At 51.6% G+C, this 12,451-nt stretch overlaps 1 protein-coding gene across 1 annotated transcript; it reads right to left on the reverse strand.

Moving 5' to 3' along the window:
* Positions 1-714: 714 nt before the first annotated feature.
* Positions 715-6,816, reverse strand: KCNK16 (potassium two pore domain channel subfamily K member 16). Its single transcript, XM_003403933.3, has 5 exons — positions 6,604-6,816; positions 3,648-3,762; positions 2,450-2,616; positions 1,526-1,691; positions 715-1,095 (listed from the first exon to the last, which is right to left on the reverse strand). Exons 1-5 carry the CDS (start codon positions 6,814-6,816, stop codon positions 872-874), a joined length of 885 nt encoding a protein of 294 aa, XP_003403981.1. The 3' UTR covers positions 715-871.
* Between the last annotated feature and the right edge of the window lie 5,635 nt (positions 6,817-12,451).

Genomic DNA, 12,451 nt, shown 5'->3' on the forward strand with positions numbered 1-12,451 from the left:
TTCCTGGGATCTGCTGGTTTTCTGGCTTCCCAGGGGTTATTTGGAAAGGGTTTTAAGAAGACAGGAGTCCAGAGGAGGTGTTGAGGTCAAGGGGTACCTTGTAGAGTGGGGGAGCACGTCCAGGAAAGCAGATGGCACACCTGAGATGTCCTAAGCCTTGTTGCTGCACAGTTCTTGCCTCCAGGCAAGGGAGTTGGTGAGCTTCAAGAGGTAGCTTGCCTACCCCTCAGGCTGAGAGCTTCTGAGGGTGGCTAGCCTACTTGCACTAAGATTGTTCCAAAGTCCCTGCCCAGCCCCCTCCTCTCCTGGATCCTCCCGGATAGTCACTCTCATAGGCTCCCACGGTACCCTGGATCTGCCCGCATCATAGAATTTTGGGTACTGTGTTGGGGTTGCCTCTCTGCTTGTCCAGCCCTTCCCCTCTACTAAAGGCACATTGAAGGCAGGAGCTTTCAGTGTGGTATCCCCAGAGCCTGGTACAAGTAGCTGGGCTTGACACATGCATGCTGTGCATGTATTAAGTGAGACAAAAATGAAGTCACCCTTGGTTTTCTGTCCTGTATAAAGTGTGATGGGCTGGCGTTGGAGATTTGGCCACAATGACCCATGTCTGGATTCAATATTCCTAGGTCACTTTTGAGGCAAAATGGGCAGGGCCTCCAGGACAAGGGTGCATTTTTCGTTCCACACACAGCTGTCTTTGATCCTGTCTCTACATTGCCTATCCGTTATTACCTTGGACATGCCCATCTCCAGAGAACCCCCAGGAAGTGAGTAGGTTGGGAGAGGAGAAGGTAGAGCAGGAATTCCAGAGGGCAGATGGGGTGGGCTTGGGGAAGCTGGGAGAGGCTGTGGGGCCAGTTGGGGTGTCTCAGGCAGAGATGGGGATCTTCTGAAGTCTGGGGAGCCCATCAGTCCCAGGGGCACCCCCTTCCTTGAGGTTGAGGCCCCTGCTGAACAGCCAGAGCTGGGAGCACCTGTGCAGAAGCAGGGGGCCTAGAGAGAGGATCAGGGCAAGCCAGGAGAGGCCCAGGAGTATCCAGATGGCCGCTAGGCTCCGGTACACTGCGATGTAGTGCTTGCTGGGGTCCGTGCCTGGCAGTGAAGGGAGATGAGATAAATGCCAGGGGTCTGAGGGCACAGCTACCCCCAGGCTCCATATGGGCCCCCACCAGCCAGGATGGACTCTCCTTCCTCCCTGCAGGTACTGGGGAACAACGGGAGAAATGACTATGGGTCCCAGACCAGCGACCTCTGAGGATGTTGCTGAGGATCTAAGCAGCCTCAGAAATGAGTTGTCTCCTCTGTATAACTAGGTCTGGTGATTCACTTCTGAAAAACCAGCTGTTGGAAATCCCAGGGAGCACAATTCTACGCCAACACACATGGGGTTGCCATGAGCTGGAGTTGACAGCAACGGGCTTATCTGATCCTCATCAGTTATTCCAAGCTGAGACCACATCTCTCCATCTACCAAATCCTAGCGGGCCCCCCAACCTGAGACATGTGACTGCCTCGTTCTCACCAACGACATAGTCCCCGAAGCCGATGGTGCTGAGAGTGATGAAGGCAAAATAAAAGCCCTCTCCAAAGCTCCAGCCTTCCACGTGGCTGAAGGCCATGGGCGGGAAGATGAGAATGACCAGCGTTCCCAGGGTCAGGAACAGAGCCAGGCCCAGGAGCTGCAGGATCTGGGAGGGAAGACGTACTTTCTGAATTCACATGGAAGCCTCCAGAATTGGGTCGGGGGGCCTGGGGCAAACTTGGGAGTGAGGCTGGGCTATAGCTAGGTCCCTTTTCTGCTTTGCAGACCTTTGGGGTGGGATGTTGTATCTACATTTGTGTGATCTTCTTTTGGCCAGGGAAAGATTTCGGCAGAGAGATTATGTCATGAAGATCATGCTTGTACAGGCCCCCTGGGGGCTCAGTTTGGGATGGAGGACTGTCACTGAACTGTCCCAGACTCCTTTGCACCTTGCCCCTCCTGGCACACCTCTGGCCTAGCAAAGGGTTGGCCAAGGGAGGTTACACTGGAGGCATCCTGGGTGGTCTGGAGCTTGTTTACAACCACAGGAAAGGCTGTTGGCACGTTGGCCAGCTGTCTGCCCCTCCAAGGCTTCAGCTGCAGAGAACCCCCTCACCCAAGGGCATGCCCTTCCTCGGAGGCCTACAGTAGGTGTCTGACTGAGGCAGAGGATAAAGCCTTGGCAATTTCAGCCCACCGTGGGACAACTCTGATGGTGTGCACATGCTGCAGAGCTCCTTGTGGGACTGGCCAAGTCTTTGTCCGGCCAGCATAGCAGTTCAGCTTTTTCCTCCGCCCAATCCCACGTCTGCCCCTACTTTTCCATAGGTGCTTATCCATAATAACCTGTCCTAGTGTCTGCTTCAGGAGAACTGAACCTGCAGATTCTGTCACAGCAGGGCTGTAGGGCGGGAGGAGCCCTACCTGGGAGCGCCTGGGCTGATCCTCCCACCGCTCAAGGGTGGCCAGGTGGGCGCGTAGTCCTGTGCCCAGGTGGTTGAGGAAGACCACGTTGAGCGGGATGCCCACCAGGGCATAGAAGACACAGAAGATCTGGCCTGCCTCTGTGCTGGGTGCCAGGTTCCCATATCCTATAGGGGGAGGAGGAATGTGCAAATGTGGGAAGGGAGAGTTCAGAGCTATCCCCCAACCCAAACGCTTGCAGAAGCTGGTCTTCCATCACCTCTGGGAAGATGAGGGAGCACTTCCCTATTCCCATGAACACTCTTCCCACACTCTGCTAGAATGAGCTCTAGTTATAAGACTCCCATGCACCTTTGAAGGCCCATCTCAATAACACTTCCTCCATGAAGCCCTTCCTGGCTGCTACCCTCCTCCTCCCCACTGGGTGTGGTTCTTCATAGTGCTTTGTGTCTTTCCTATTTAACTATCTACTTTGCCATACCTTATTGTTTTTGGTATGCTTATCTTGTCCTCATTAGATTACAGGCTCCTTGAAGTCTGAGCCTGGGTCTGTTCAAAGTTTGTATCCCCACTTCCACCTCATCCCTTTGCCTGGCAGGTCAACTGAGCTCAAGGAAGGTGCGAGGACTTGGGTTTAATTGAATGGTTTGGGGGAGATCTGCTTTGGTGGGGTCTGAGAGTTTTCTTGGAGCTGAGGGGTGTAGCAGATGCCTTCAGTGCCCTGACACCTGGGATAGCACCTGCAGCTTCGGTGGACAGTTCCTGAGCACTCAGACCATGTCCCACCCAAGTCACTGCATCTCTCTACCTGAGAGATTTTTCTGGCCACAGGAGGGCGTGCTTGGTCTGTGGGGGCAGCTCCCAAATGCTGGAGATTTCATACACCCGGGATCACCCCCCAGCCGACGAGGGCAGGAGTTGGTAGATAAATACCCCCGCTCTCTTGCCCCTCAGTGGGACGGTTCTGAGGATGGGCTCTGCTAGCCTCTCAGAGAGGCCCCAGCAGTGAGCCCAGTTGCCCAAACCAGTAACCTGCTCATTAATGCAAACTTTATTGGCTTTCCTGTCCCACACCCTTACCTGTGATTCCTGGAATCTCCTTCCAGATAAACCAACTCTTTGCCTCAGCATCTGTTTTTGGGGAACCGAAACTAAGACAGTGGCTTTAGGGAAGTCCTTCTCTACCCTAGCCCTTTACCTATGGTCGTGACAACCGTGCCTGCGAAGAAGAAACTGCTGCCGAAGTCCCAGTTACTGGGGTTGGTGGAGTTGCCTTTGGGGTTCACGCCCTTCACCCAGGCTTCCATGATGACCTGTGTGTGGGGGGATGCCACGGGATGGGGAGGAAAAGAGAGCTGACAGTTACCGAGAACCAACTGTTGGCCAAGCCCTGGGAGCAGTGCTTTCATGTCATCTCATTTAGTAATACTCTTAGATAGGATCATTCTAATTCCTCACAGAAGGAGACTAAGGCTCAGAGAGGCTAAAGGCTTGCCCCAGGTCCTTGGACTCCAAGCCCACGTCTGTTCTGCTGGCCGGGGCTGATGGAGACGTGGGTTGTAAGTGTGGGCTGGTGGAAGGGAAGTGGGCCTGAGGGGGTGAGTAGGAGGAAGATAAAGGAGTGCTCCAGGGCAGAGGCTGCAGATGGTCATGAGGGCGAGATGCACATGGGTTGTTAGAAAATGGGGAGACTTTAGGTTGAATGTTCCCGGGGCTTGGGGACTACAGAGAAGCCTCCCACTCGCTTGATGGTGGGAGACAGAGAACCCAGGGTTCCCTGAGCTTCCAGGTGAGCTGGCAGCCTGCTCTTTGCTGCCCTCTAGTGAGCCCTGGCCTGACTGCCAACAGGAGAAATTCCATCAGAGAGGCCAGGACCAACCTCCCGTGTGTGGGGAGGGTGGGATGGGGGAGTGTATGTGTGGGTGTGTTGTATGCATGTGCTGTGTGTATGGGTCCTGTATGTTGCATGTGTGTTCATGTTGTGTGCGCTTGTGTGTGTGTTCCATCTGTGCTGGGTGTGTGCGTCCCAGGGTCCAGCCTTCTTTGAGAATGGGTAGAGTCCACACCCTGCCTGCCCCTCCTTATAAACCCCTCCCCTTTAGCTGTGAATTATCCTAGAGCAGCAGCACAATCTTGCCACCTGGTGGGGCCCCAAAGCCAGCTGGGAGGCACTGGGGGAGGGGAAGCCCCCTCCTCTAGTTCCTGTGGGAACCATTTCCCCACTGGCTGGGGCTTGTACTCGCCCAGGGTGAGGGTGGCCGTGTGTGCCAGGCTTGGCTCCCTGACACAGACTGTCTGCTTCTCCTCACTTTGGCAGCAGCTGACCTCTTAAGATGTGGACTTTGGCCTCCCTGTCTTTCCCACACCCTCCTAGAGGTGACAGCCAAACATTTCCCAGCATGCCTGCTCTCTGGAGACCCTGGCCCTTTGGGAGAAGCACTTGTCCTAATCCTGGGATACCCTCCAAGGCAAACCTGAGATCTCCACCCCTCAGATCCTTGATGGGGCCTTGATGTCTGTGAGGAGACTGAGGGTGTAGGTGGGTGAGTAGGGGCAGCTGGGTGCTGCTTTCTTTAAGAACCCACAGCCAGCGAAAAAAAAGTCATACTTACTAGTTCTGTGAGACTGGCCAAAGTCAATTTTTAATGTTGATAGCCTTTTTTTTTTTTTTAACTCGTGATCTTAACAGTAATGTGTGTTCTCATAATCTTATGCCAGCATTCTTCTGCTCTTGGCTAGATTTTCTCTGGCAAATAAGGGTCTCTCTGAGGCTGAAGACTCTCAGGGAAAGGACATCCTGGCTTCACCAGAAGGGGTGGGGTGTGTGGTGTTCGTCAGTGGACCACCATGCTCCGTGCTGCAGTCAAGCCTGCTGCCTCCCTCCCTCCTCAGATTAGAGTCAGTCAGATCCCACACCCTCCGGCTCTTGGGTTTCACCTCTAACTGGGGGCTGCAGGAGCTGGAGGTTTCAGGGCCTCCACCACTTCTCTCTTCTGGCTGGGGCTTTCTGAGGCTCGTGTACTTTTCTTAGTTCTTATCTGGGTGCTGAGGCCTAACCTAACTATCATGGTCAGCTGGAGAGCAAGGAAGTGAAGCTTGAGGCCACAGCCCTCGTTTCATGGAAGAAAAGAGCTTGGGCACATCTCTTACAGCTCCAGAATGTTCTCTCTGACCACCCAGCTCACTTCACCTTCTAGGCCAGCTGTTCACCGTCTTGAGGGGCATCAGCATCCCTTGGAGGGTTTGGGTTTGTTAAAACGATGGGTGCTGGACCTCACCTAGAGGTTCTGATTCAGTAGGTCAGGGTGCAGCTGTAGAATTTGCATTTCTAGTAAGCTCTCAGGTGGTGCTTATGCTGTTGGCCTGGGGCTGCATTTTAAGACCATTGCTCTAGGCTGTATCCTTCCCCTGGCACTTATGCTAAATTTACCTGGCAAAGGGCAACACTCGAGTCTTGCCTTGTTTCTGATAGAATGGGTACTGAGCCAAGAAGGCCTCAGAGCTGGGGACCCAGGGTCTGTGCAGGGAAGCAGAAGCAGCCGGGCAGGGTGTGACTTGCTCTGTCACCAGAGAGAGCACCCCATCGGTGTGGTACTGGCAGAACTCTGGCACTGTGGTCTGTGCCCAGCAAGCCCAACTCCAATGGATGTGCCAGGGAAGGTCAGAGTGGTGGCTGCTCCTGACATGTATCTGTGTCTCCCAACCACAGCCCTCACAGCGCTCAGCACATGGACTAGGGCTGGGGAGAGAGGGCAGAAGGAGCTGCTGCTCTGGAGTTGGGGTAGGGGAGCGTGGAAGTGAGGGAGAAGGACATTTGACAGGGTTGATAACACTGACACACAATGCATGTTTATGCAGCAAGTGACAGTTCAGGGAGTGCTTTTATATCTGCGTCGCGTGTCTGCAGTACAGATAGGATTGTTCTTTTCACCTTATAGATGATGAAATTTGAGTCCAGAGAGGTTAAGTGACTTGTCCAAGGTCACACAGCAGTCCTGGGGCCAGAATCCAGGACTAAGTCCCACCTGATTCTCTGTTTCCTTTCTGCCTCCAACAGGGCACCGGCCCCCTTGTACCTCTGGGCCACCACAAGAACCCCCATTCTGCCCGCTCCCCACATGTCTCCATCCCATGCCCACATTGCTCCCCTTCACCTGCACAAACTGCTCCAGGGCCCACTGGTCCAGGCAGGTATAGTTCTCCAGGAAGCGCAGCTTCTCAATCTGAAACTTGTCCCTGGACTGAGCCTCTGCCTGCCTCTCTAGCAGCTGGAAGACGGTGGCGCCGAGCAGCAGATAGCAGACATAGGCCAGGAGCAGGGGCAGCACCCGGCCACCCCAGCAGCTGCAGAGCCCAGAGCCAGGCATGGTGTGGCTGGGACTGGGCCAGGGCCCTGGGGCTGGCTGTGGGAGGAGAGTAGGGCAGCAGGCAGGAGTAAGCGGCCAGGGACCCAGCCTAGGTCCACTCTCCTCGCCCTCCTCGGACAGGTGTCTGGAGGCTGGGAGTCTGTTTGAACAGTGCGGCTCAGCTGGCCTGCACTAAGTGTCACGAGAGCAAACAGGCCTGCCACCCCCCACCACAGCCTTTTTTTTTTTTTTTCCCATGGATAACAGCAAGCCAGTAGCAGCGACCCTCAAAGAGACCTACCGGGTGCTCCTGAGATCATCGTGGCTCACTCACTGCCTCCACATTGGTTGAGTGTTTCCGGGCCAAATCTGATATGCCTGTCCCCTCTGCCCAGGCCTCAGTGGGCTCCCTCAGCAGCCTCCAGCTTCTCACCCCTGAAGGAGTCAAGCCCCCAAGCTTAGGAGCTGAGGAGAAATCTGAATGGGTGTGAATAAACCTGTACTCAGTTGCCTGGGATACACAATGGGGCTGGGAGAATGGATCTGCCTACTGGGGGAACCTGAGGATGAGTACACGGGGTAACAAATCAGGGGAAGGCAAATAGACAAATGACTGTCTCACACAGGAACAGCTTCAGAGCTGATGCTCCCAAAAAATTGGGTGCATTTGCTTCACAACTTTTGCTGATAATGTACTCTGCTTGAAATCCTTCCCTTCAGAGGAGAATATGTTGGTGAGATACATATGTGAATAAAAACAGAAGCTAAAAGTATATCCTGGCCCCAGGGTGTTAACAGTGGCTCTTTCTGGGTGGGTGGAATTGAGAGTGCTTTCCTTGTTTTCTGTTCTTTGTTTCTCTGTGTTTGTGTGTGACAGCTTTATTGAGATATAATTCACATACCATAAAACTCACCCGTTGAAAGCATTCAATTCATTGGTTTTTAGTATTTTCATAGAGCTGTGCAACCATCAATCACCACAATCAATTTTAGGACACTTTCCTCACCTCTAAAAGAAACACCACACCCTTTAGTTATCACCTTCCAATCTCCCCAGCGCCCCTCCTATTCTCAAGCCCTGGCAACCACTAAGCTTCTTTCTGTCTCTATGGATTTATCTGTTCTGGACAGTTCGTATACACGGAATCATGCAATGTGTGCCTCTTATGCCTGGCTTCTTTCACTCGGCATAATGTTTTCAAGGTTCATCCATGTTGTAGCATGTCTCCGTACTTCATTCCTTTTTATGACTGAATGGTGTTCTGTCGTATTGATAGACCACATCTTGTTCATCCATTCATTAGCTGATAGACATTTGGGTTGTTTCCACTGTTATGAATCATGCTGTAACAAACATTCAGGTACAAGTTTTTGTGTGGATGTCTGTTTTCCCTTCTCTTGAGTATACACCTAGGAGTGGAATTGCTGGGCCGTATGGTAACTCTCTGTTTAACTTTTTGAGGAACAGCCAGACTGTTTTCTAAAGTGACTGCACCATTCCCCGTTCCCACCAGCAGTGTGTGAGGGTTCCGATTTCTCAGCTTGTGTTTTCTGATTTTTCTTGTAATGAGCTGTAACTCCCTTTTACCCCCTTCCTCAAGACAAGCTGTCTAGGGAAAACCTGGGACCATGTGAGGTGGGATTTGTCTGGGATGTTTTCACCCTTTGTTCCCTCTCAGGAGAGAAGGACTCCTAGGAGGGCCGATTGCTGTGCTTTGGGCACCTGGGAGAGGCTCCTGGGGTCCAGAGACCAGAACCAAGATCCCAGCAACCTCTGGAAGGACCTCAAGATACAGCAAAGGCTATGTTTGTAGACTGAGATTTCTCCACTTTGGTTTTTTGTCCTGAGAGAATGAGGATGGGGCATGGGGGGAGGCTGATCTTCTGATCCAACCCAAAGACCATTAATCTTCTTTTGTCTTGATGGGTTTGCCTATTCTAGATATTTCATATAAGTGGGATCATGCAATATTTGTCCTTCTATGTCTGACTTGTTTCACTGAACATAATGTTTTCAAGGTTCATCTGTGTCATAAACCAAACCAAATCAAACCAAACCCCCTGCCACTGAGTCGATTGCAACTCATAGCGACCCTATAGGACAGTGTAGAACTGCCCCACAGGGTTTCTAAGGATCCATGTCATAGCATGTATCAAAACTTCATTTCTCTTTATGGCCGAATAATGTCCATTGTGTCATGTGCCACATTTTGTTTATCCATTCATCTGTTGGTGGACACTCGGGCTGTTTCCACTTTTTCGATATTATGACTAGTGCTGCAATGAACACTGGTGTACACGTGGGCAGATCTTCCTAGGTGACTTCCCAATATCCTTTCCCTCTTTCCTAACAGATCCCCAATTTTGTACCTGTCAGCCCCAGGCAATGGAGCGGGACTGGTATAAATCTGTCACGATATTCCTGCTCCCTTCTGTCTTGGGCCAGGTTCCCCAGAAGCAGCCCATAAGAGGGGGGTTTGTGTATAAGCAATAGAGTAAGTGACAGCCAATAAAGTAGTGGGGCAAGCAGGACAGGTATGGGAAGTGGCCAAAGAAGGTGCCACCGCCCCACCCACAGCCTGGTTCCTGGGGAGCTCTGGAAGATAAAGTACACCCAGTTAGTCCCCACTGGAGGTAAGGGGGGCTGGGCTTTCCTGTCCCACGCTAGACAGTATGCAGGCATTTCTAGCTCTCTGTACCTGCAGGAAAAGTGGCTCCAGTAGGCTGAGGACAGTTCACTGAGGAGCACAGGTGCTGGCCGGGCCATTGGAAACAAAAGCACACCAAAGCCTGGGGAGAGGGGCAGAGGACTGGTAAGGGGATCAGGGGATTGACGGTGGTCCCTACGCCCACTTTCCCAGGCTCCCTTGCAGTTGGTGATGGTCACGTGACCTAGTTCAGCCAATTAGACCTAGGCCAAAGTCAGCCACAGGGTTTTGGGGAGAGCTGCTCTACCCTGATAAAGAGTTCAGATGCGGTTGGCCCCACCTCTTCCTCTTTTTCTGCCTGAATGCATAGCATGACTGGACCTCCACAGCCATCTTGTGTCCATAACCGAAAGATGAGGGGATGGTCAAGAGAATCGCCAACAAGCCCAACAAATTCCTGCACAGACCTATCTCTTAGAATTTTTTAAAAATGCTAGAAACAGCTCTATTTTTTAAAGTCACTGTTTGGTGTTCTGTTACTTCCCAATGATTACATGACTGGTTTTCTTTTTCTTTTTCCTTTTTTTAAAATAGTTTGAGGTTTATTCGAATTGGAAGGAATGAGAACACACTCTGGTTATCTCAAGTAACTGAGATAATTTGTTGTAGGAACCTAGTAAAAGCCAGGGTTCCGGAACAACCAAGCCCGGTGCTTCACTCCTAACTCTCATCATTAATGTGGCCTGGCCACTCTCCTCAGCTGTGGCTCCCTCTCCACTTGCCCCAGCTGGCCACTCCCTCCCTCTGCTGTGTTCTCCGTTTCTCTACCTCAGATGACACCCTCCTGGCATCTGGTCAGCTTCAGCTCACATTGCCCTGTGCTTCTTTCTCTTTGCAATTCTCAGTTCAAATACTCTATGAAAAGGCTGAGTGTCCGAGTGTATCTTTTCACATTGGCCACTTCACAGGTGTCTGGTGGATTGAGGACAGGCTATACTTAGGTGAAGTGCCACTCTGAGCTGCTCTGCCAACACCAAGGGGGTAGAGATATCACATGCACAGATATCAGTTGGAAGAGGTTATGGCATGGCAGATACTGTAGCTGGCATGTCCAGGACAAGCAATGATTGTTCCTATAATAAGAAAAGGAGAGAGAGAAACGCTGCAGAGACTAAAAGCAAGGGGGAGAATTTTACTATTTTCAAGTATGTGAATGAGACGGTGGTAGTGACATAGTGTTTTTCATCTGCTCTAAGACCAAAATTAAAACAAATACAATCAACAACAACAAAACACCAAAACACTGAGTTGAGGTGAAGGGAGGGATGTGTAGACTGTAAGTTAAGAAGGACCTCCTGACACGTACCCGGTGCTGAGGGAAGGCTGAGGTGCCTCCTCTGCAGCATCTCATCTGTTAGGTGGGTTAGACATGACCCTGCCTGGGGGCGGGAGGATGGCAGCACAACTGCTCTGGAATTCTGGTTCTGGGCTCTTCTGAGGCCAACGCAGGGAATCTGCTGAAACCATCCCATACAAGCCCCACCTCACATGATCCCAGAGTTTCCCTAGACAACAGCTTACTGGGAGGTAGATTTGTCTTGAGGGAAAAGAGAGAGCCTGATGTCACAAAACATCCCCTAGACTACAAAAGCCAAAGAAAATTAACACCGTGGCAGAACTTGGGGGGTGGTCTACTCAAGGGTCTGAAAGCACTCTGCACCATAGAGGAAGGCCCTTTCTCCCTCCCTCCCTTCCTTCCTTCCTTTACTCATTCAATGCACACTCATTGAATGCCCTCTGTGTGCTGAGAATTGTTCCAGATATTCTTTCTAGTTGACTGTGTTCTCCTGAGGTCGGCACTTGGTCAAGTTTAGGCGACAACCTGCAGGACTGCAGGGACTGCCCCCACGGCCCATCAAACGTTCCATCTGCCTTCCTGACACCTCCCCACATGGGCACCGCCCTTCTGTGAGGGATAGACAGACACCAGGCATGATTTATAATCTCTTTCAGGGAATTATTGCTGTTAATGGGCAGAGCCAGTTCGTGCTTCCCAAGAAGGGAAGGAAAAATCAATTAATGGAGACTCTAACATGGCCAGGCCTGATGGCAGAGCTGGCCTGACATCCGGGGGTGATAAGGAACTTTCTGAGGCTGAACTAATCAGGAGATTGGAGGAAAAAGAAGAAAAACAAAACCCCCCAGATCAATCTCATGTACAATGGGCAGAGAATGTAGAGTAAACACAGCAGCTGAGCACGGGCCTCTTTCCATCTGAATGACCCTCAGATAAGGAAAGTACAGGTCGCCCACTCCACCATCCAACATAGGTATTCACCAATGGATTCACTCAATAGACACATATCCGCACAAATGAAAAAGGGCACTTCCCAAACTGGAGCCAAGGGAAGAAGATAAGGCCCACCTGCCCCAGGTGTATCCCCTATAGGGGAAAGGGCAAGTGGAGAGGAGTCCTGGTTTCAGGTCTGGCCATCCTAAGTGAGCTCACCTAATACACGGCACCAAGGGCTTGAGTGACAAATTCTGGATGTGGTTCCTTGGGCTCCTGGAGATCTCTCCACAGTGGAAAGTGTAAGAGAGCATCCTGTGTGGAGGCAGGGGTTGGTGCAGGTTTGTACGGGTCTTTGTCTGCCCTTGTGGCCAGAGCGTAGGACCTCAGAGGAGGTCCAGCTGGACTCTGTCACCAGCAGAAAGGATGGAAAAAGCTTTCAAGGGAAAGGCTCAAAACACACACACACACACACACACACACACACACACACACACTAACAAACACATTGGTTATTGATCTTGTGCAGAATTAATTTTTTTAGCCAGCAGAATTCCTTTTTCATATAAAATCTTTCCCTGAGCCCCAATATGTAATACTGTTGAGACAGGGGCAGCTCTGGTTGAAGGTGGGGAGGTAGCTCTTATTTTTTACCAGCCCAGAGAGCTTGATTACAAGAGCCCCACACCCATGCTTTTGGAATGGATGGTCTTGCCTA

This window comes from Loxodonta africana, chromosome 1 (assembly GCF_030014295.1).
Source record: "Loxodonta africana isolate mLoxAfr1 chromosome 1, mLoxAfr1.hap2, whole genome shotgun sequence".
NCBI classification, from domain to species: Eukaryota; Metazoa; Chordata; class Mammalia; order Proboscidea; family Elephantidae; genus Loxodonta; species Loxodonta africana.

Bases quoted from the DNA above. Each gene is read 5' to 3' on its own strand.
- KCNK16 (XM_003403933.3), bottom strand. From the start codon at position 6,816: ATGCCTGGCTCTGGGCTCTGCAGCTGCTGGGGTGGCCGGGTGCTGCCC. The intron at 3,763-6,603 runs GTGAAGGGGAGC...CCCCACACACAG, and splicing joins CCCTGGAGCAGTTTGTGCAG to GTCATCATGGAAGCCTGGGT. The intron at 2,617-3,647 runs GTAAAGGGCTAG...CTCCCCCTATAG, and splicing joins CACGGTTGTCACGACCATAG to GATATGGGAACCTGGCACCC.